The sequence below is a fragment of the Chrysemys picta genome, chromosome 22 (assembly GCF_011386835.1).
Source record: "Chrysemys picta bellii isolate R12L10 chromosome 22, ASM1138683v2, whole genome shotgun sequence".
Taxonomy (NCBI): Eukaryota; Metazoa; Chordata; order Testudines; family Emydidae; genus Chrysemys; species Chrysemys picta.
The window spans coordinates 23,142,528-23,165,776 of record NC_088812.1 but is presented as its reverse complement, the minus strand read 5'-3'; the positions used below and the strand labels follow the sequence as shown (position 1 = coordinate 23,165,776).

At 44.1% G+C, this 23,249-nt stretch overlaps 1 protein-coding gene across 1 annotated transcript in view; it reads left to right on the top strand.

Annotated features, from left to right (window-relative positions):
- Positions 1 to 23,249, top strand: part of LOC122173072 (maestro heat-like repeat-containing protein family member 2B) — a 44,709-nt gene that overhangs the window by 525 nt on the left and 20,935 nt on the right. Inside the window, exons 2-24 of the mRNA XM_065576527.1 lie at positions 271 to 363; positions 835 to 904; positions 1,017 to 1,130; positions 2,183 to 2,256; positions 2,518 to 2,640; positions 3,717 to 3,800; positions 4,421 to 4,565; positions 5,037 to 5,077; positions 5,392 to 5,533; positions 6,859 to 6,911; positions 9,468 to 9,575; positions 9,941 to 10,060; positions 10,316 to 10,438; positions 12,137 to 12,289; positions 13,095 to 13,121; positions 13,447 to 13,569; positions 13,983 to 14,062; positions 14,547 to 14,682; positions 14,851 to 14,946; positions 15,801 to 15,905; positions 20,354 to 20,477; positions 21,914 to 22,023; positions 22,696 to 22,848. Of these exons, the coding sequence (XP_065432599.1) occupies positions 271 to 363; positions 835 to 904; positions 1,017 to 1,130; positions 2,183 to 2,256; positions 2,518 to 2,640; positions 3,717 to 3,800; positions 4,421 to 4,565; positions 5,037 to 5,077; positions 5,392 to 5,533; positions 6,859 to 6,911; positions 9,468 to 9,575; positions 9,941 to 10,060; positions 10,316 to 10,438; positions 12,137 to 12,289; positions 13,095 to 13,121; positions 13,447 to 13,569; positions 13,983 to 14,062; positions 14,547 to 14,682; positions 14,851 to 14,946; positions 15,801 to 15,905; positions 20,354 to 20,477; positions 21,914 to 22,023; positions 22,696 to 22,848 (2,397 nt within the window). The remainder of the gene's footprint in view (positions 1 to 270; positions 364 to 834; positions 905 to 1,016; positions 1,131 to 2,182; positions 2,257 to 2,517; positions 2,641 to 3,716; positions 3,801 to 4,420; positions 4,566 to 5,036; positions 5,078 to 5,391; positions 5,534 to 6,858; positions 6,912 to 9,467; positions 9,576 to 9,940; positions 10,061 to 10,315; positions 10,439 to 12,136; positions 12,290 to 13,094; positions 13,122 to 13,446; positions 13,570 to 13,982; positions 14,063 to 14,546; positions 14,683 to 14,850; positions 14,947 to 15,800; positions 15,906 to 20,353; positions 20,478 to 21,913; positions 22,024 to 22,695; positions 22,849 to 23,249) is intronic.

Genomic DNA, 23,249 nt, shown 5'->3' with positions numbered 1-23,249 from the left:
AGATAATTAACCATTAGAACCATTTACCAAGGGCCGAGGTGGATTCTCCCTCACTGACAGTTTTTAAATTGAGATTGGGATGTTTTTCTAAAAGCTCTGCTCTGGGAATTATTCTGGGCAAGGTCTATGGCCTGTGTTGTACCGGAGGTCAGACTAGATGATGGCAATAATCCGTTCCAGCCTTGGAATCTAGGAATCTCCTGAAGCTGCTTCAGTCACTACATATTGCTCCTGTGTGTGCCACCATCTGACTTTCACCCTCTGTTGCAGAGTCTGAGCCAGCTCTTGGAGGTCTCTTTTGAATATAAGATCCCTCTACCTAAAGAGAAGTTTCAAGCCATCTGCAGTGCTCTGCACAACCAGGTGAGGGGTGGTTTCGCTTGGATCCCTTGAGCTTAGGCACAGCAGATCTGAAGCATATTAACAATAAAAATCTATCGAATGATAGTGCAGAGCCTGGGGACCTCCTCATGCCTTACTGATTTCTGCAGGCTCAAGAGTAAGCAGGTAGCGGTCTCATTTTCTTAGCTAATATCCAGCTCAGTTTGTAAAGCAATTTCACCATAAGCCGATTATCAGGGGAGTCAGAGTTGTATAGTAAAAACTGTGGCTGTGTCTTGATTCGATCAGCTCTGCTGCTCAAAACCCTTTAGCTTCTCTTATCGAATGTATTGGTCATTGTGTTTGATTCTTGCTGTGCATTCAGTACCATCTACCTGGGGTTCAGACCTCTATTTGGACAAGTAGGAAGTGGAAGCTTAGAAATTAATTGAACCTTTTCTTTTCAATTGCTTCTGATTAGTTTTTCTTTGACCATTTCCCTTCTTCCCACAGATCTGTTCTCAAGCTAAGCCGCTCAGCACGGAAAATCACGCAGAGTTGTTGGATTGTGTAGTTCTGCTAGGTAAGGGGAAGAGACTCTGAGTTGCACAGTGGTTTCCTTGTAACTTCCTTTGTCAGGTATGGTAAGAATAAGAGTTCTGTTGTCAGTGAGGACGTGATTTGTTCCCTTGCAGCCCGTTCTTCTCCTGATGATCTGATAGCATTTCTGCACTCGCAGCTGGAGATTGAGAATGAGGCTGTTCGTGTGGCCTCTTTGAATCTGCTCAGTGCTATTGTTGGTGCCGACTGTAAGTAACACAGGAGCAACTGTGCCAGCTGCCCTCTTGGCCGACATGCTGAGGGTTGAGTTGGGGACCTCCAGAGCAGGGCCGGCTTTAGGAAGTGCGGGGTCTGATTCGTGGGGCTTGTACTCACCGGGCGGCGCTCCGAGTCTTTGGCAGCGGGTCCTTCACTCGCTCCGGGTCTTCGGCAGCAATTCAGCGGCGGGTCCTTCACGTGCCGCCGAAGAGCCGGAGGGAGTGAAGTACCCGCTGCTGAAGTGCCGTCAAAGACCCGGAGCGCCACTGGGTGAGTAAAAATTAAAAAGGCCACTGGGCACGGGGCCCTGTTAGGCATGGGGTGCGAGGCCCTCTTAGGCACGGGGCCCGATTCAGGAGAATCGGGGGTATCGGCCTGAAGCCGGCCCTGATCCAGAGCTAAAAGCATGAGCTACTATAGATTGAGCTAAAGAACCAAGGCTTTGTAGGCACGGCATGGCTGTCACAGACTCATCGCCTCTGCAAATGGGGCACAGAGTCTCTATAACACACAGTCACCAGTGGTTTGGATCTCCACTAAGGGACCAAATGCTGCCCTAAATTACCCCCCTATGGCCACCCAGAAATCAACAGGTTCAACTAAGTGCTGAATGTAGCCCAAGATATTTTTCAACTTCAAATACAGAAGTTAACTTGGGGCTAATGCATGTTAACAATAATCAGATACAAATAAAATAGGACTCCTGACTCGATATTCGTCAGTATTATACACTATAGATTCTGAGTTCTGTTATACTGGTGTAAACACAGATTAACTTCAATGACCTCAGTCTATCTAACGCTTTTATAAGATTTCCATCATGGTAGTATGATGGCACTCATTATAGAAGTGGAATTACTTTAGATTTACACTGGTGTAACTGAGACCAGAGTCTGGTCCTATGTTTTTCCCACTGATTCTGTAGATGAGAGAAGCTCGGTACTATTCTTAAATAGGGCCCTTTGAAATCCAGGATTAATTCCAATGTGGAAAGTGAGTGAGTGGAACAAAAAAGTACTGTACACCTCTCCTTATCTTTCAGTGCCCGAGACAAAAGTTAAAAAGTTTCTGATTGTGAAGGCAGTGAAATCCACTCTCAGTGATCAGAATGCTAAGGTAAGATTGTGTGTGGAGCAGTGAAATATTTCAATTTTTTTCAATGATATGGGATGAATGGATATCTGAGTGGAGCTTTCATTCAGATCCAGAGGAGAGACTGCAGACTAGAGAAGGCATGTCATTCTCCTGCCTGTGTTAAATGTAGCCATGTTTATAATCTAAGGAGATACTCAAAAGCATAAGGACTCTCATATCCTATCTCCTATTTCAGGCAGAAGGGATAACAAGAACTCTTGTGTGTAATCTCTACCCTTGCAGGTGAGGAAGGCAGTTCTTCATTTCATCAGGAGGCTGCTCAGTTCAGGAAGTGTGGAGAATTGTGCAGAATGGGATATGGTAGCATATGTTTTCCACGAGTTCAGTGTGTCCACCAGCAAACTGGTAAGGAGAGTTCTTAACACGTAGGACTCGGTCCTACCATTCTTGCACGCTGATTGCTCCCCTTGCCTTCCGTGGGAGTTTTGACTCAGGGACAGCTGGACTGAATGATTAGAGCCAGAATCTGATCAGTTATATTGGTGTAAAGTCAAGGTAACTCCACTGACTTTAGTGGCGTTACTCTGGATTTATACTAGTGTAACAGAGATCAGAATCTCACACTGGGTAATTACATCTAACAGAGTTATCGAGGTTACTCAAACCTCTGATGAGACATTGAAACTTCTGAAAACACCATTTTTCAGTGAAATGTTCTTGTACAAGGAAGCACATCTTTTTGTTTTCAATAGACTCTCCAGAGAACATAATGATGCCCAATTCTGTGGCTGTTGAAGCATACATAAACTATCAGCAAAACACCGAGGTTATGCAGGCTGCATCCCAGACTGTCAGGAGCCTGGAAAAGCTTGCTGCCTATTTCCCTCACTACATACTCTACTCTACATGTACTAGTTTAAAAATATCTTCAATCCGTATTTCTATCCATGGACACAGCCAGGGGCTCCAGACACTTTGTGCTCCGTGACTGGATCCATGATATGTATTAACATAAACAGTTCAACTTTACAGTAAATTGTTGATAGAATCACACTCACTACACACAGAATGACCCAAGCTGGTTGGGGCATCAGAACAAACAGAGTGGATCCCCCTGGTTCTGCATATTTATTTCCACTGGGCAGAGGCTGAATGTTTTTCCTCAAAGATAAAAAGATGAAACAGTTTTTCAAATTTAAAAAAACTTAACGCTGTTGGGGAAACTCTTTTGTGTTCAGTGAATCATTCCCTTCACTTTAGGGTTTTCCTAAGCCTGGAATCTGACCCACCAGTTAGGAGTTTCTATTATTCTCTTTCCTTCAGATGTTTGTGCACTTCCAGTGCAATATAAAAGCAGGCATAGGTCAATGTTCAAGATGGCTTCGTAAGAGAAGGACACTGATTCTATAGCCAGTGTCTTAGCTAATAAGTTCTATAGAGCTAGTAGTATCTCACAGCAGGGTACAACACTTCTCACCCAGGCTATTCAAGAAGAAAGCACTATCCAAACCCTGTGCATTGACATCCTGCAATGTCTGGACACCTCAGTCAGTGGAATGACCCAAGTAAGTGACCTGTTACTACTGCTTCTTGAAATAGGGACGTTGTTCCTTGTACCTCTCCACAAGGAAGCTCTTTGCACAGTCAGCATAATGGAGGAACAGCATATCAAATTCATGTCAGGGATAGTGTGACCCCTTCATCATGGAGTAAGTGGTTCACATTAGAGAAAAGATGTAAAGCAACTTAACTGGAAGGAATCATGTTGCAGAGATCTTCTCTTAATTCTTTCCACTGTCTGAGTGCAACTTCCCCTTAGATCCCCCATGAATACTTCTGATTTGGTGATCCTGGATTTGAACAGATATTGGGGCTGGAAGTGTGCCTTCTATAGGTCTGTAAAGTTCTGGGTGAGTTTATGGTGCTATCTAAATAGCTCCATAATGCTCTAATGCAGGGAAAGAGGATTCACCAAACTAGGCAGTGTATTTAAAAGACAGAGTGCGGGGGCACCGGACAGGTAGAGTGAGATGTTGGGGAGAGAGAGATGAGGTGATAGGTTAGGGAAGGGTCAGTGAGGAATATAAGGAGAAGCTACATGACAGGGAGGGATTCAGACAGCAGGATACTGGAGATGGGGGAATGGAAATAGCTATGTACTGAACAGTCTCGCTCTTCTCTGCAGGTGTTATGGCCAAGGCTTCTGGAGTATGTGGTGCCAGCTCAGTACACTGGTACTTTGAAGCCTCTCTGCAGATGCCTTAGGGAACTGGCTGAGAAAAAGCAGCAGGAAGGAGAAGAAGCTGCTTGCCTCGACTACAGTGGACCAGGTTTATAACAGAAACTCTTTCATTTATTCTCTCCAGGCCCTATGAAATGAACAGATTCAGTCTGCTCCAGTTCTCTCGTCTGCAATCAGGAGGCTAAAATGAATGAGGGATGGTCTTGTGATTACAACATGGCCATGGGAGGGAGCTAGGAAACGTGGGTTCTCTTCCCAGCTTGCCACCAAAATTCTGATGTGATCTTGGGGAAATCACTTGATCTTTCTCTCTCAGCTTCCCCACTTGTGAAATGAAGGAGTAATTAATGCCAACCTCATAGAGGTGCTGTGAGGCGGAATTCATTCCTGTTTGTAAAGCATTTTGAGATGCTCAGAGACTAAAAGCACTATGGAAATGGAAATTATTATCAGCTGTATTCAACATTGGTGGGCAGGTTGGAAATGGATAGGTGAATAACATCAGCAGGACTCTCTGCAAAGCCTGGCATAATGAATGCTCTTCTGCTTCTTTCCCTAGTGAAACTCCCTACACCCCAGGGGCTGCTGGCGCGACTCTTGGTGAGTAGACCATGAGAATAGAGAATGTGAAGTGGGACAGTTAACTATAAAAATCGGTTTTATAGCTAGATGCTTATAGACAGGCTAAGGAATGTGTATGATTGGGTCTCTCTCTCTCCACCCTCTCCTGAGACACACTGTTCTGCATCCTCGTACTAGCTAGAATGCTTGCTTCTTCAGGAAGACACTGCAGTAGAAGCAAAAACTCTATTGTACGGTCTCCACAATGAGAGAGTCCGAACTATTCCCTCCTTCAGGAACAAACTGGTGTTGTGCTGACAAAACTTAGCCTGTTCTTTCTCTCTCATTGACAGGTAGTAGCCTCATCCCCTTATGAAAGAGAAGGACATGGATATGCTGCCTTGCAATTACTGAAGGCCCTGCACCACATTATCCACGCAGCAGTGGGTGAGATGTGGGTAGTAAAGATCCCACCTCTGCTGCAGTACATTGAAGGTAAAGTGCTAGTTAGGAGGAGTGCAGTCCATGGAGAATAGAAGGGAAGCCACAAAATGCAGCTTCGTATTGACATGTGTTGTGCCATTCCTGTTGCAGTACATGAGAACAGTGGGGAATTGAAGTTGGGGTTCTGGGCCCTCACTTTTCCTTCACCTGGATAACTGGGAACCACTGGGGTAAATCCAGAGTTTAACCACTGAGGCCAATTCAATCAGGGCAGAATCAGGCCAGGAAGGTTTCAGCTGAATGGAAATTATACAGCAGTTCCCCCCACACCTTTGCTAGGTTATTAGTTGGGAAGGTGAATACCCATGAAGCTGGAGGTTAGTGAAATATTTTGGGGTAACATATATAGTCTGATTTTGCAAACTAAATTTTTCTGAAAATTAAACCCCATGTTTACTTTCAAAGGCGATTCAATTAAAAAACCCAGAGTTTTCTTTCTGTAAGGAAACCTGAGCCATAAAAGCTAGGTTGGCCAAGTGGCTGCCCTATGTAGAATCTAGGTATTGTGGGCCCAAAAATGTCTTTCACCAATTTTACAGTGGTATGAATCTATTGACCTCCGTGGAAAAAACCCTTCAGTCAGTGTAGGCTGTGTCTACACTATGGGGTTATGCCTACGTCCAATGACGTAACTGTGCCAGGGTAGTCTCTGTGGAGCATGACAGACCCTACGTGGAGCACAAACCCGATATGTTTCTGATGAACGTCGGACCCCACAATCTTCAAGTGGGTTTGATATTCAAAAAAAGATTTAAGAAATGAGCTGTAGCTTCCCTAGTTGTTGTTGCTGTACAGAGTCCCCAGTACTACATTGTGCCGGCATTCAAGAAGGGTAGGTTAGAGCTGGACATTCAGAATCAGGGCCAGATTCTCAGCTGATGTAAATCAGTATAATTCCATTGACTTCAGTGAAGCTACACCGATTTACATCAAGTTAGGATCAAGTCCAGAATCTCTTATTATGCAAGAAAAGTTTGTATTCACATTAAACCCAGTCCTCTGATGTGCTGAACCGTTTTGTGAGGTGCTCAGCACCCTCAGCTCCCATGAAAGTCAACAGGAATTGGGAGTGCTCAGCATCTCACTCCTGGTGGGTTGACTGACCCTGAATAAAAATGCCAGCAGGGTACATAACATGATACTTTCTGTTGGTCCAACAAAGAATGTTGGCGTAGGTCCCATTTAGTCTTGAAAGCCCAGGTATGTTACAGCTTGGCAGACCAGGGGTTTTAGAAGGACAGATTGCGAAGAAGATACCTGGGACAACTCTTCTTGCTAACCTAAGTGACATTATTGTTTTGCCTCCTGCTTTATAGGAAACACAGAGAATTCCCTGGACCATGAACGGTGGGAGCACATGCTGCTTCAGGTACAAGATGGCTTTCAGCTGTATTGTCACAGCCCTTCCTCCCCTCTCCAAATGTATCAGCTGGGGAAAGAATAATGATAAATTATTCATTATAAGCAGAGCTGGTCAAACCATTTCATTTGAAACTTTTGTTCAGTGAAAAATGGCCTTTTTTATTTTCATGGGACATTTTCAAATTTTTCAGTTTTTTTTTTTTTTTTTTTTTTTTTTTACACAAAACAAAGCAACCCCAACCCAAATAGAAAATGTTTAGTTTTTTTAAACTGAAGTTGATTTTGGGTTTTTTTCCCAGTTGCTTTCCTGTTTGTCTCCTCCCCCGTCTGGCTTTTTCAGTCACAAAGTGGAAGAGGGGAAAAAGGCATGGGGACGAGGGATAAAGGGAAGGAAAGGGGGAAAACAAAGAATTGAATAATGGTCATTTTTGATTTTGAAAAGCAAAATATTTTTGTTTCTTTCACTTTTCATTTGTGTGGTGAAAAATCCCACTTGTTTTGTGAAATATTCAACCAGCTCTAGTTATAAATAACGCTGTATTACCACTGGGAACAACACAAAACTTAACCAGAAAACCAGCATGCTAATGGTGCTAATGCATCACTGGGGGACATTTAAAGGATTATTTTTTTCTATATGCCCCTCAAAAGAAAATTTGCTCTGAGAAACCCAAAAAGGAAAAGAGACAAGACAAGGTTTGGTGACTGTATCTCATGGAGAAGCCTTTCTGGTCAGAAAGAGCTCTTTACAGCCTCCTGTAAATCCAGACAAGGAACATTTTTATGGCGAGTGCTGAAAATGAAAGGAAAGGACCTAGTGACAAATAAGCCCCAGAAGGTTTGGAGTTCCATTTGGGGTTGGATTACACTCTAGAATTTCCCATTCCAGATCCAGCCTCATTTGAAATTATTTGAGCTAAAAAAATCAAAGAAGATTAGGTTCTCTTGTGAGGTTTCTGATATTTTCTGGCTGCTGTTCAAAATTCGGGCCTGAACAGCAAAGTGCTGAGAGTTACTAACCTCTCGCTGACTTCAATGGGAGTTGAGGGTGTGACCCCAGGTCCTTTGGGTACCCAGTGGCAGAGGCCACAGGAGTGCATAGGATTACCAGGATTCCCTGGATCTGATCTCCATATAATCAAAGGGTGTCATGTAAAGCCTTTACTGGATACCTGTGCCACACGGATCATCATAATCATTGCACAGTGACTGGATGGATAATATATAAGGCGTTATGGTTGTATACTGAAATTTATGCTTTTAAGGTCTGTGAGTTGGGGCTGGTCACCAGAAAGTGATCAACAAGTTTCTTTGAGGCAGGAGATGCTTATCTGCCTGAATGGCTGTATGTAGATGAGTAATTCTTCACAGTGGATGCTAATCAATAGAGCAACATTCTAATCAAGTGATTGCAAAGTCTCCAAAGGAGATTCGATACAAGAAAAACAAACAAACAAACAATAGGGGGTACCTTGTTTACAAGTGAAGACGATGCTTGGAACTATATCTGGAGGAGGTCCAGAGGTATCCTGTACCAGGTATCCTTCACCTATTGGACGAACTGCCAGCTGGCTTGTCTTATGAATGGAGGATCACATTTGGTTTGGGTGTTTCATGCTGGGAGAGAGATTTGGGGGAGCTGTCCTTTGTGAGACAGGGGAATGTTTGGTTATCTAAGTTTAAGCTCTAGAAGTGTGTTATGATTTTATTTTTATGTAACCATTTGTTTACATTAATTTTACTTGCTGCTTCTCAAATCTCTGACCTTCGTGAATTAAACTCTGTTTGTTTTCACTATAAATGTATGTAAGTGAAGTATAGTTGTTTTCACTCTAAACGTATCTAAGTGTGTTAAATGGAGCGGTGATGCTGAGGTAACACCGGTGACAGGTGTGTAGCAAACCTATGAATTCTGTGAGTGTCCAGTGGAACAGGGGCTGGACATTCTGGGGCTGCACAGAGGGCTCGGCGGTTGGAGTGTACCGATGGCTTACCTGTAGAAGGACAGTGGAGCTGGATGGGGTGAGAAGGGTGTGCTTGTGTTTCCTGTGGCTGGCAGAGTCAGGAGCTGACATGTGGCAGGCACAGAGGAGGCTTCCTCATGCTAAGGGCAGGTGGTAGTGAGGTACCTCACAATCCTGGGGACCCTCAGGAGGTGGCATAAAGGGTCCATAACACTTCAGAGAAGGTGCCTGGTCCTTCATAGTCCAGGGCCCTGTGTTCAAAATTTATTAGACCCATTCTCCATCCGCTATAAAATCACTCCTGAATGGTCAGATTTCTTGGCTCCATCTCATTCTCCAATTCACTGTCCATCTGGGTTTGGGGACTGAGAGGAATCATCAGGCAAAGGTTAAAGAACAACAGGCAGAGGAAGTCTGGGTTGTTGATGTTTATAGTTGTCAATAGGGAAATAATCTTCCCATGACACCTGAATATTGGAAATTTTACAACCGAGAACAAGGAAGAAAAAAAAACACCAAACAAAGAAACAAACAAACCCCACAACAACCCCCAAATTCTTGCAATTAACCATCTGCTTTAACTCTTGTTTTACACGCAGTTCCTAAGGACATCTCTGGAGATGATAGGTGACAGTGCCTGGAGCAGCCAGATAAGCCTTGAGTTGAGCCAGCAGATGGCCGGCTATGCCAGCCCCTCCAAAGAGAAGGTTTGTTATCTGTTAAGGCTTAGTTTCTAGTTAATTTCCCTTGAAATTCTGACTGGGGGGCTGCATAAGGCTTCTCTCAAGGCTTCATTACTTTATATTTTATTCTGCATATAACATTTGTTTTTAGTTGTTCCCTGCTCTCTTGTCCCCCCCTCCCCCCCCCCCGCCCTTCCAATATTTGCTTGGACAGGCTGCTTGTCTGTACTGCATTGTTGGTTCTCTGGCTGGGCTAGATGATGGGATGTTTCTGCAGTCTGGATGCTTGGACTTGGCTATCTTGTTCCTTCCTGAGTGTTGCTGAGCTGGGTCTGTACTCACAGGCACGTTGTGTTACTGATCTCTCAGTGCTGGTCTCTTTCTTTCAGAGTTTCCTGTATAAGGCACTAGGAACATCCTTAGCAGTGTGTCAGGACCTGGTCCATGTTAAATCACAGATTAATACATTTCTGACGACAACAGATTATACGGAAGCCCCTGAGAGAGAGGTGAGGACTCTGTCCCTCTCCCCACTTTACCAAGTAATCCCTGAATGCTGCCTGTGGGGCTCAGGTCTGAGTTGGCCTCGGGGGACAGATGCCATTTTGCGTCATATCCTCTTCATTGCTATTTCACTCAGCCCCCGCTCCCCATGTGTCTCAGGCCTCACTGGCATTTTACACCACTTCAGGTGAAAGGAATGGAGTCGTGGGGTTTATCAGGCACCTAGTTAGATCCTAACCAGTATTTTTCTTGGGTCACAGGGAGTCATTTCCATCCTTGCATTGTCTGCTGAGAGCCACTTGGACCTCACCTTGAACGCACTTCAGGAGTTTGGGGCTGCAATGAGCAAGGTTAAGATTTCTGGGTTCATCAGCCACCTGAAGGTAAAGGAGCCAGGGGCTTCTCTCAAACTTCCTCTCCCCCTCTAAAGCGGGGGCAGCAACCCTGCGGTAGTGTCTGCTCTGGTCAGCTAGCATTGTCCCCCAATGTATGCGTTCTACGTGATGCCTGCAGTTAAGCAGAGAGGAGCACAATCTGGAGCTGGGGTTCTCTAAAATGATTTTTATCGTCTGATGTCTTTTCCATGCAAGCGACTGATGTAGTTCCCACACATTGTGCATGGGAGGAGCGCTCAAGCCATGAGACATCAGATGATAAAAATCATTTGAGAGAACCCCAGCTCCAGATTGTGCTCCTCTCTGCTTAACTGCAGGCAGTCTGTTGTAAAATGATGGTAGATACACTGGAGGGTAGGGATAGGATACAGAGGGACCTAGACAGAGGATTGGGCCAAAAGAAAACTGATGAGGTTCAACAAGGACAAGTGCAGAGTCCTGCACTTAGGACGAAAGAATCCCATTCACTGTTTCAGACTAGGGACCGAATGGCTAGGAAGCAGTTCTGCAGAAAAGGACCTAGGGGTTACAGTGGACGAGAAGCTGGATATGAGTCAACAGTGTGCTCTTGTTGCCAAGAAGGCTAATGGCATTTTGGGCTGTATAAGTAGGGGCATTTCCAGCAGATCGAGGGACGTGATCGTTCCCCTCTATTCGACAATGGTGAGGCCTCATCTGGAAAACTGTGTCCTGTTTTGGGCCCCACATTACAAGAAGGATGTGAAAAATTGGAAAGAGTCCAGCAGAGGGCAACAAAAATTATTAGGGGTCTGGAGCACATGACTTATGAGGAGAGGCTGAGGGAACTGGGATTGTTTAGTCTGCAGAAGAGAAGAATGAGGGGGGATTTGATAGCTGCTTTCAACTATCTGAAAGGAGGTTCCAAAGAGGATGGATCTAGATTGTTCTCCGTGGTACCAGATGACAGAACAAGGAGTAATGGTCTCAAGTTGCAGTGGGGGAGGTTTAGATTGGATATTAGGAAAAACTTTTTCACTAGGAGGGTGGTGAAGCACTGGAATGGGTTCCCTACAGAGGTGGTGGAATCTCCTTCTTTAGCGGTTTTTAAGGTCAGGCTTGATAAAGCCCTGGCTGGGATGATTTAGTTGGGAATTGGTCCTGCTTTGAGCAGGGGGTTGGACTAGATGACGTCCTGAGGTCCCTTCCAACCCTGATATTCTATGCTTCTAAAACTGGCAAATATCTAGATGAGTTGATATACCCCCGGAAGACCTCTGCAGACCCTCAGGGGTACACAAGTACTCCTGGTTGAAAACCACTGATCTAGAGGATAGAGCAGGAGACTAGGCCTCTGGGCTTCCATTGCTGGCTCTGCATTTACTCACTGTGCAGCCTTAGGCAAGACATTTAGCGCCTGATCTTGTACCCACCAGTGTCAACGACTAAGCTCCCGTGTACTTCACTGCTGTAGGTTCAGCATTTTAGGCTCTCTGTGTCAGAGTGACCTGTGGGAATGATGGAGATACTAATAACTCCCTACCTCACACAGTTATTATATTGCTTAAATACTGTTTGCAAGTGGTTTGAGATCTTTGGCTGAAAAGAGCTTTGCAAGTGCAAACTGCCATTGCTGCTGTGAGCAATTCCTCGGTCAGCAGCAGATCAGAATTCCAAGGCAAAATGAATCACAAGAACTTGTCTCTAGTGACGTTTCCGATTGTCTAGGACTACCACCGTGGAAAAAGAGGCAAGACTCGCAGCACCCTGATGCTGACATACAGCAACGTGGCTGTTCATGCTCCAAAAGACCAGCTTCTCTCCCGAGTGGAGGCAGACATCACAGGGAACATCCTTCACTATTACAGAGCCAGTTGTCAGGTAAGAGCTTTTGTGTGATAAGTGTTAGGGGCATTACCCTGAAGTGATAGCATTGCCTCTGAGTTTATAGAGAGAGGGCTTGTATTTTCTAAAACTCTCCTTTGAGCAATAATTTGTCACATAACTCAAATTTAAAACTGTAATGGACGGAGCGTGAGCTGTCACATGTTGTATCATTTTTGTTGCTCTTCTTTGTATTTTCTCTAGTTTCTCTATATTCTTCTGAAATTCTGTAGACCACAGCTACACAGTAATTCAGATGCAGTCACACTCAGGCTATTCAGAATAACACTCTAACTCCCCTAATATGTATTTGTATCTAGCTCTATCTTTCGCTAGCAAAGAGAGACTAGTGCTAGCTTGTATTTAGTTGATTTGCTGTCACTCTGTTTCTTGGACACACTACTTCCCTTACCTCTTATCTGTCTTCTTGTTTGTCTGTGTGCTCCTTATTTCTGTTCCCTAGGTGTCTGACTGCAGGCACTGACTCTCATCTCCGTGCAACCTCTCCACATCACTTTGCCATTCAATTCTGCCCTATCTGACTGAGACTCTCACTTAGGCATTGTCAAAAACAGTTGAACCAAACTGATATCTTCTAGTAGTTCACAAATGCAAATATTACATAGGATGGCCCCTGATATTGACCTCTACAAAACACCCCCTCTGGATACATTTCCTGCCTTTTGGAAGATTTAACAATAGTGATTTCTCTCTGCTCCATATTCACCAGCCAGGACATTTTGAGGATGTGTGTTATGTTGGACATACATTGCTAAGAGCTGTTTTGCATTTCGTTTTTCAGGTGCTGGGCATCACTGTTACGAACAAGGTAAATTCTAAATAATCCGCTCTCAGGTCTTGCATTTTCTATACACAAGTTGCTTGTTTAAATTGCACAGAGCTTGATGTCCTTGCTACATCAAGCAGGAGTCCTGGTTGCTCTGGTGTAAGTGGACTTGGATTTATTTGATGAACGTGGGTTTTCTTTTCTTCTGAGGTGGGTGCAGAGCTGGGGTCCTCTGCCTTCTAGGGTCTGCGGACACCTCTCTTCGCTCCTGAGGCTAGATTTAATTCCTGATCTTTATCTTCTGGACTCTGGTTCTTCTCTCAGTTTCTCATCCACATTCCCTTGTTTCTCCTTCTGGATTATGTAGGATATGTACCTAAAACTAACTCTCATCCAGAATGTCACGGAGATTAGCTGTGCCATCTTGGAGACCAGAGACTCCCAGGAGTTCGAATTCTCTTACAAACAGGAGCTCCTTGGCTACATGCTGGTGAGTGATTAGGAGCTTTGAGGACTGAAGTACAAAGGAGTTTGTTGTAATGCAATAAGACTGGGTTTCCAGGGAGATGTTATTTTATCCATTGGCTGTGACTGTACTACTGCAGTCTCATGAGCTACCTGCATGGCACCCCAAATGCTGGGTCCACTCTGAGCTCGGCAGAGATGCTGACATATTGTGGGCTGTAACTGGAAGGAATGGCTTGTGTCTGGTGAATTATCTTTCTGTCCTCCGTATAGCCTGCAGATGGCCCTATGGTCCGTTTCAGAGGCAGAGCGCCTGCTGAGTACGGTGTCTGTTTATTACAGGTGTGGCATATGGCCCTATTTCAGGGTGTGAGAGGAAGACCTCTCTGCCTTTCAAATCCATTTCCCATTTTTTATGTCCCTATTAATGCATTTCAGGACTTCATTAAAAAGGAACCACTGGATTCCCTGGCATCTCCAGTTCGCTACAAGGCAATTCTTGCCATTGAACATCTGAGGTAGGCTATTTTCTGCCACATTTCCTGGCACTGTGATGACTTCTTATTTGTTAATTCAGGAGTGTCAGGTTGGGAGCAGTCTGATGCCTGCAGGGTTTGGCTCACATGCTGCTCACCAGCAGAACTTTCATTCTTGAGGGTTCGAATGTGTCCATTTGGAGGTTTGTGCTTGAAAGACACAAGACTGGAGGTTGTGGGCCATGCAGTAGAATGGAGGAGAGCTCAGATGGGGAGGGAGGTGTCTGGCTAGCTGGCAGGGGGAAGGAAGCTTGTGGGTTTCTCTAAAAAGGGGACTTGAAGCTTTAGCTTTACTTCTAGATAAGCCAATACTTAATAGAGGTGCAAAGAGGTGCTCAGCTGCAAAGTGAAGGGTTGTTTGTATTTGGGGTTCTAGACTGGGGCAATCTCTAGCCATTGGACCCACTCTTTTACTTGGAGGTGGTACTGAGTCTAATGCATGACTTTTCTCTCTTTCTTCTGCCAGCAAACTCAAACCATCTTTGACCTTGGAGGAAAACCGTGAGCTCATAGATCAGTGTTTCAAAAGTTTATTTCCCCTTCCTCCCTTGGAGAAGACGAAAGAGGAAGGCGAGACAGCAAAGGATGCTCTGCATATACAGGTACGTGACAACAATTCTCCTCTGGCACCATCCACTGTATTTCTGCCCAGCAGGCACTGGGTAATGGCAGTCACACATGGCCTCCCTGGCAAGGTTATGGTTAGCTTCACCCGGCCCCCACACACAAATGATATGCGCTGAGCCTCACTCCTTCTCTTCTGGTTTCAGTCACTGTACATGAGGTCCGTGGAAGCCCTTGGCAAGCTAATGAAGACTTTGCTGGAGGAAGAACCAACCGCAGACTGGTTCCAGGAAATGTTTGATGTGAGTAGACCATTGAACCGCGGTGGAGATTGTTTGTTTCTTGTGTTACAGCAGGGAAGAGTCAGAGATTTAGGGGGTCAAGCTTCAGTTGTGGAGGAATTTTCCACAACGGAGTTAATTTTAGGGAGAAAGCACTACATTCTTCCTTGTGATAAGTGGGCATTTGCCCCATTGAAATCCACGGAAGCTATGCCATTTTATGCCAGGGCTGGATTGGGATCGAGTTCTTACAATGGAGTTGACACTACTTGGACCGGCAAGAAAATCACCCTGCAGTAGCCAAATCCAAGAGAACCAGTTGAAACTGATCATTTCTTCAAAGAGGAATTCATTAATATTGAGTTAAGCCCTGTGTATGGAAACTCATTCAGAGGAGACTTCTTGTTCCTCAGACATGAACAGAATATCTTGAAGAGCTGAAGGGTGGGGAGTTTGATGCACCTTCAGGATAAGACTTCTCTGCTCTTATTCAAATTAATAAAAAGAAATGCTCCTCTCTGTCATTTTGCCACTCGACGTGGGAGAAGTTGCCCAGGAAACAGACCACAGCAGCAGACATCAAACAGCATGCAAAGTGCTAGACCGCTCCCATCAGACAATCTACAGCAGACATCACATACACGGGCCCAGATTCATCTCTCATGTACCTCCTTTGGCTTCAATCACCAGAGGTGAATCTGGTCCCTGGGACTTGTATATCTAAGGGGCTCTTCCATTAGACATGTCATTCCTTTGCTACACCGAGGTCAGATGCTTTGGAGAGGGATTTTAGTGACAATTAAACCTGTTTAAGAGGAACTTTTGGGGGGAATTTTCTGGAACTAACTCTGTCCATTCCCCTGCTCTACCAACAGCTACTAAGGCCATGGTTCAGTTCAGAGAAGGAGTGGGAGAGAGAAAGGGCCTTGCAGGCCAGCACCCAGCTGCTGACTGCATATCAAGAGACAGTTAATAGCACAGTGAGTATAGCCTCTCACTCTTTATTTCTTCCTTGAGCTGACTTCCCTGCTTATATCAGATCTGACACTCCACGCAAATGCATGAAAAACTCTTCCAGGGCAGCAGCTGGGATCTCAAGGTGACTAAGATCCCCCTGCTTCCAGAAGAGAGAGGTTTACACAACAATGCCGTGACCACACTCCAGGCAGACTGCAAGAAGTAGAGGGCAGACAATCCCCCAAACTGATGGCTTATTCTATAATTAGATTCACCAAGTCAACAACAGAAGAGCTCCCACCCTAGTTAACAAGATGCCAAATGCAGTCCCCTTTTGGCAGTCCAGACCTTGGCTCCCATCTAAACATCCATGTCTTGGAAGAAAGGGGAGGGATAGCTCAGTGGTTTGAGCAGTGGCCTGCTAAACCCAGCGTTGTGAGTTCAATTCTTAAGGAGGCCATTTAGGGAAGTGGGGTAAAAATCTCTCCGGGGATTAGTCCTGCTTTGAGCACAGGGTTAGACTAGATGACCTCCTCAGGTCCCTTCCAACCCTGATATTCTATGTTTAATATAGTGAGGGGTTACTGAAAACCTGGCTCACCATATGTGAGGTTCACTGATCATAAAGGACCAGATACTTATCCCCAGGTCAATATGAATCTCAGGTCTTTCCCAAATATCATGCTGTCAGCCAATCCTTAATAACTAAATCTAAGATTTATTGTTAAAAGAAAGAAGAGAGTTACACATGGTTAAAAGATCAATATCCATACAAGTGACTTTCAATGTTCATAGTTCAGGATCACAACAGTGACGGAATAAACTGCTGGTTTGTAAAAGTCTCTCTGGAATCATCTCAACAGATCAGAATCCAAAGGCAGCTCAGATGTAAAGTCTGTTAGTTTTTTCCATGCATTTTCTGGGTTATTCCAAATGTTATTTGGAAAATCTCTGTCCTATGGCTTACACTTTCCCTGTTCAGAGTTTAAGCAGACTAGAGATGATAGGATCAGGCCCGAGCCTTCTCTTTTATAGCTATTCTAGCAGGCTGACAAGCCGACCTCACAGAAATTGTCACAGAAGGACCTTCCCCCAGTGCAGATCACCTGTTGTACTTTGCTTTGAAGATAATCTTCTATTTCCTGTGCATACACAGTAAACTAGTTACATTCATTCACGTAAGCTAATTAGCCGTTCTTCCATTATAACACAGATAGTTAAGCTGAAGATAATGTAGAAATGATTGGTTTCCTGGAGTGTCTTACATCTTTGATTTTAAGGTTAACTGAACACCTTGCATACATAATTAAGGCAATTAAGACATGAAAGGGAATTAGCATCTACAAGCTAATTTGGTTACATTGTGAAACTTCTAACCGGGTATAGATAAACAGACAAATACACTTAGCCTCTATTGTTCATTTTTGAATGAGTTGATGATTGCTAGACTAATACATCTTAGAAATTCACATGCAAGTGAACTGTCTTGATACAGTAGAAGCGCCTCTTGTTAAGTTATTATGGGTCATACACAGGTTGACTGGTCTGCCAGTGTCACAAATGCATTCTTGGTTCTTATGCTCCCAGGATGCTAAAGCTGAATTTCTATTTAATCAGCTAAGAACATAAAACATAAGAGTGGCTATCCTGGATCCCCCAGGAGAATGGTTCTTCTAGCCCAGTATCCTGTCTTCTGACAGTGGTGGCTTCCAGATGCTTCAGAGGGAATGAACAGAACAAGGCAATTGTCAAGTGAACCATCCCCTGTTGGACAGTCCCAGCCCCAGCTTCTGGCAGTCAGAGGCTTAGGGACACCCAGATCATGGGGTTGCATCCCTGACCATGTTAGCTAATAGCCATTGATGGACCTATCCTCCGTGAACTCATCTAATTCTTTTTTGAACCCAGTTATACTTTTGGCCTTCACAACATCTCCCTGGCAATGAGTTCCACAGGTTGACTGCATTGTGTGAAGAAATGCTTCCTTTTGTTTGTTTGTTTTAAAACTGCTGCCTATTAATTTCATTGGGTGACCCCTTGTTTCTGTGTTATGTGAAGGGCTAAATAACACTTCCTTATTGACTTTCTCTACACCAGTCATGATTTTATAGTTCTCTATCATATTCCCTCTTAGTCGTCTCTTTTCCAAGCTGAAAAGTCCCTGTCTTTTTAATCTCTCCTTGTACGAGAAGTTGTCCCATACGCCTAATCGTTTTTGTTGCTCTTCTCTGGATTTCTTCCAATTCTAACCTATCTTTTTTGAGATGAGATGACCAAAACTGCACGCAGTATTCAAGGTGTGGGGGTACTGTAGATTTATACAGTGTCATAATGATATTTACTGTCTTATTATCGATCCCTTTCCTAATGGTTCCTAACATGTTGTTATGGTTTTTGACTGCATGTTGAGCAGATGCTTTCAGAGAACTGTACACAATGACTCTGAGGTTTCTTTCTTGCATGATAGCAGCTAATTTAGACCCCATCCATTTGTATGTACAATTGGGATTATGTTTTCCAATGTGCATTCCCCAGTTCAGTACAGGAATCAGAGGCACAATGTTATCAGATGTGCCCGTCACTTTGGGTAGGCTCATTGATTAGGGTTACTCTTCTGGGTGGGGGGAGGGTTCTGTAATTTTATTAATGTGGGGCTTATGTCACTTGTGTGTTCATATGGAGCTCTACTCCTTCCTTCTACAAGTCCCCTCCCAATGGAGCTCCCAATGGAGCTACCCTGCAGGACCTAGGTTCCCCAGGGCTAATAACTAGAACTAGATGAAGATGCGCGCGCGCGTACACACACACACTAGCAGAGCAAGTCAATCAGCACGCCCCAGCTGATCCCCTCATATGTCCCTGTATTCAGTGGGCTGAGTTAAGCAGCACTTTCAAGCTGGTACCCTTATGTGCCCCTGGTCTCAATAGGCTGGGTTGAACAGCACTTTCAGCTGCCCCTCCCTTATGTGCCCCAAGTTTAACACGTCCCTATCACACTTTCACATTACAATTGTACTGGGAGTAACACACTTGATGAGCAAACCCCACAGTATTTTTGGGCACTACAGGGATCTTTAGCTTAGGTACAAGAAGTGTTGCTGCCGAGTAAATGGGGGAAGCTAAAAACACAAAAGAGTAAAATTCAGAGAGAGAGAGAAGCAACCAGCTGAACCATAAAAGTTATTTATTGAATAATAGTGATAACTACACAAGGAGCTAAACAAACATAAGTTACATTTTAAAGGTTAATACCTGAGGTAGAAAAGAAAACAGAGAGAGAGAGAGAGAGAGAGAGAGAGAGGGATCTCCCCCACTCCATGAGGCTTGAACTGGTCGGGGTTCCCAGGTGAGGGTGGTAGCTCAGGGTCCTGAGTGCTGAAGACAGGCAGAGCCCCCAGCACGATCAGTCAGGAGATAGAATCCCAATGGCACTGATGCAGAGTTTGGGTCTATACATCAGAACCCTTACTTGGGCATAGGTCGGGGGTTTTGTAGAGAAAATACAATGGCTCAAGGGAGAACACTAGATTTGTTTTATGGGTAAACTGATGGCTCAAGGATTTTCTTTAGGCTAGGCCAGGGGTAGGGAACCTATAGCACGCATGCCAAAGGCGAGCTGATTTTCAATGGCACTCACACTGCCCGGGTCCTGGCCACAGGTCCAGGGGCTCTACATTTTAATTTAATTCTAAATGAAGCTTCTTAAACATTTTAAAAACCTTATTTACTTTACATACAACAATAGTTTAGTTATATATTATAGACTTATAGAAAGAGACCTTCTAAAAACGTTAAATGTATTACTGGCACGTGAAACCTTAAATGAGAGTGAATAAATGAAGACTCGGCACACCACTTCTGAAAGTGCCGACCCCTGGGCTAGACAATAGGAGCTGATCACTCTTGGCTATGGGTGTTATTTTCTTCCAGGGAGCTCACAAGGCAACTAGTCTGCTTCAGTATTATGGGATATCAATCAAAGATTTATTACTAGAATTGCTCTGATAATTGCTGAGCTGGGTGCGTGCAGGCGTAGGTTCATTAGCATCTGGAGCAGGGATTCCCATGATGCAGTGCGTCCCTGCTTTTCTGGTCCCAGAGTTCAGTGCAGTTCCCCGTTCCTCATTCTTTATGCTAATCCCTGTCCCATCTCTCATGCAGATGAGGCTAGGGGAGTTGTCTCTGTTCTTCATTCTGTATGCAAAAATGGAGATGTCTTAATCTTGTCACCCTTGTCAGGAGGGGTCTAGGTATGTCTCCCCATGCCCTTCATTGTTCTCTGCAAGCCTTTTCTCTGATCGGTTTTGGTTCAAACAGAGACGGGGGTGAGGGGTGTCCTTCATGAGACACACAGGCTAGATACTGTGCCCTGGTTCCCCAAAAACACAGAGCTGACTGGTAGCAACAGTAAGGATGGCAAGTGAAGTCTAGTACAGCTGAAAACGTTCATTCTTCATTCTTTTGTAATTAGACTCAGGAAACTTTTAATCGGTTTGGATCTCTGATTGGACTAATAGCACCATACAGCTGTGATTCACTGGCCACGTCCCGTCAGTGGGTGGTTGACTGTATCAGCTGCCTTCTCTGTATACAAGGTGAGGAGACCATTAGCAGGTATAAGTAACTCTTCACCTTCTTTCACTGTTGTAATGTCCATTTTTCTGCCTGTCTAGTTCTTTCTGTCCTGTCTGTTAGCACTTAGATAACAGAATGGTGGGCATCTTGTAAATACCTCATTAGAAGAGAAGATTATGATGTGTAAAGAGCCTAGCACACTTTTGGGAACTGTACAAATAATAAACGGTCTGCATACAGGTAGATAACTGCTAAATTCCTTAAGGCTTCTCTACACAGGGACACTAAGGAAAGTTAATCCAAATGAACTAAAGGTGTAAATTTAAAGTGGCATTAAACACATGTGTGGATGCTCTGATTCTGAATTAAAATGGCCCTTATTAATTTTAGTGAATTACATGAATGAAACTAACCTGAAATAAGGCCCCTTTAATTCTAAATAAGTGTGTCCCCATAGGTGTTTAATGAAGTTTAACTAATGCATTTTGAAAATAAATTTGGATTAGCTTTCTTGACTCTCTCCATGTAGATAAGCCCTTGGTACTAAACATTTTCATTCTCTTTACCCTGCCACTGGCTGTATTGGAGGGGTTTCCCGGAATAATTCTTTAAACAAAAAGTTCTTCCAGCAGCCCTCTGTCATGAGCATTCAAAGCTACTGCAGTAAGTGTAGGCCATTTTCCCCTTTGTGAAAGAGTAGGATATTCTTTTCACCTAATGGTTAGATGTAAAGGGATAGGGCTTGGTTATTGTTTAAGGCCATTTCCAATTAGGGTGACCAAACAGCAAATGTGAAAACTCAGGACAGGGGTGGGGGGAAATAGGAGTCTATATAAGAAAAAAAAAACCCAAATCGGGACTATCCCTATAAAATTGGGACATCTGGTCACCTTATTTCCAATTATTATTAATCAGTCTTAAAAAACAGTGTTGGTGATTCAGAAACAGAAGAAGAGACTCCAATCTTTGCATGTACAAGATAGAAATCCCAGCATTGTTTAGAAGTGACTGATGAGCCTGGGTTTCCTGCTGAAGTTTTTGTCCAGCCCCATCTCTTTTACAATGAGAGTTTGGTGGAGGGATTCACCTCTACATTGGAACCTGAGATCTACCTGCATGACTTGTACTTGAATATGAGATTAGATTTAAATACTGAGAGCAGAGAGGCTACTGAAACCAAACACACCCAGAAAGCTGCTCCAAGCTGAATACAGTGCTTGTTCAATCCTGTATCATTCACAGTAACATACCACTACCATTAACTTTCAGACATTTAGGGTGTAATCCCGACTCCATTACAGTCAACAGGAGTTTTGCCATTGACTTTGATGGGGCCAAGATTTTACACTATGCTGATAACAGCATAGCACATGGATCCTTCTGTATGAATATCCATGCAGTAGAGGTTCAGTTTCATTAATCGTTACAGTACTTTTTCTCCTTTTCTCCACTCCAGGCCAGTCCATGAATCTGGGGTCAGCGGCGGAGGAGCTGAGATGTCTCCGTGAAGCACTAACAGCTCCAGACCCTGAGGCTCTGTTTCAGACATCTTCCAAAATGGCCAGGGTAACTGACTCAAAAAGCTTGTGCGGATGTTCTAGTGACGGGGCACCATTCATTTTACATTTACGCTTTCATGATGCCTTTCCGTACTTGGAGTGAGCTGTGGGAGCGGGGCATTCATTGCTAGTAACCGGCAAGATGCTTTTCATAGATGTGTGCTATGAATGCCATGTAAAAAGCAGATTCCACAGAATGTTGCACGCACATGAAAATACGCACACAGCTGCGCACACATGTACCTATCCAGCCATCCATGAGAAAAAACTGTGTTAGTGGAACATCAAGCTGAGAAACCACCCAGTCTTCATTCTGTCACCTTGTGGGTTTGCCTTAGCCTATATTTGTGTGCATGCCTCTCTTTACTTCATTTTATAAGTTGTAAAAAGATGCAGTGTATATAAGAGAATACACACTGGAAACTTACCTCCTGCACATCCAATACAATGTTGTGCTAATTGTGCAACAGAGGCTTTGTCTCTAACCTGATATCATTAGTGTAGACTACAAAAATGTCGTATATAGACTGTAGAGAGAATTGTAATCACAAATGGCTCACTAGACATGAGGCTAATTAACAATTTGTTGATGCATATATCTTTTCATAGAGATATTAGGCCTCCATTTTTAAAAAGCCAGACATCATTGCAGTCTCTCCTGTTTTTGATTTGTTCCCAGGTTGTTAGTGAGTACTTTCCCTCAGAACAGGCCACAGACTTTATTAAGGCCACATTGGGTGGTATGCTGTCTGCCAGCCCCACGTGTGCCACGGCAGCTGGACTGTGGATGAAAATCATCCTGAAGGAGTGTGGAGATGCCATGCTGGAGCAGGTAAAACAGGAAACTGGAGAGGTTTTCTGTCTAAACTCTAGGCTTTTAGATCTTTGCCCTTATGTGTAATAAACAAAAATCTTGCTGTTTCTCCCCCTCGGACATAGTCGATTCCATCTCTGTTCCTACCCTAAGATAGGCAATGGCAGAATCAATCGCAGTAGACAGAGATAATCCAAGGGAAAAGGAAGATGGTTGGTTATTTATTTGTCTAAATTGTCGCCACAGTATTCAGCCAAGAAAGGCTTGAAAAAACAGACTCTGGGGAAAATACAACAAGACAGAATGACTGGCACTTGGAATCATCCATTTATTAGGAGGCCTATGGCTAAGGGCTACCTGGATAAAAATAGCACTGTAGTCATTCCAAGTCAATCTGGAGCCTGGGTTCTGAGACCCAC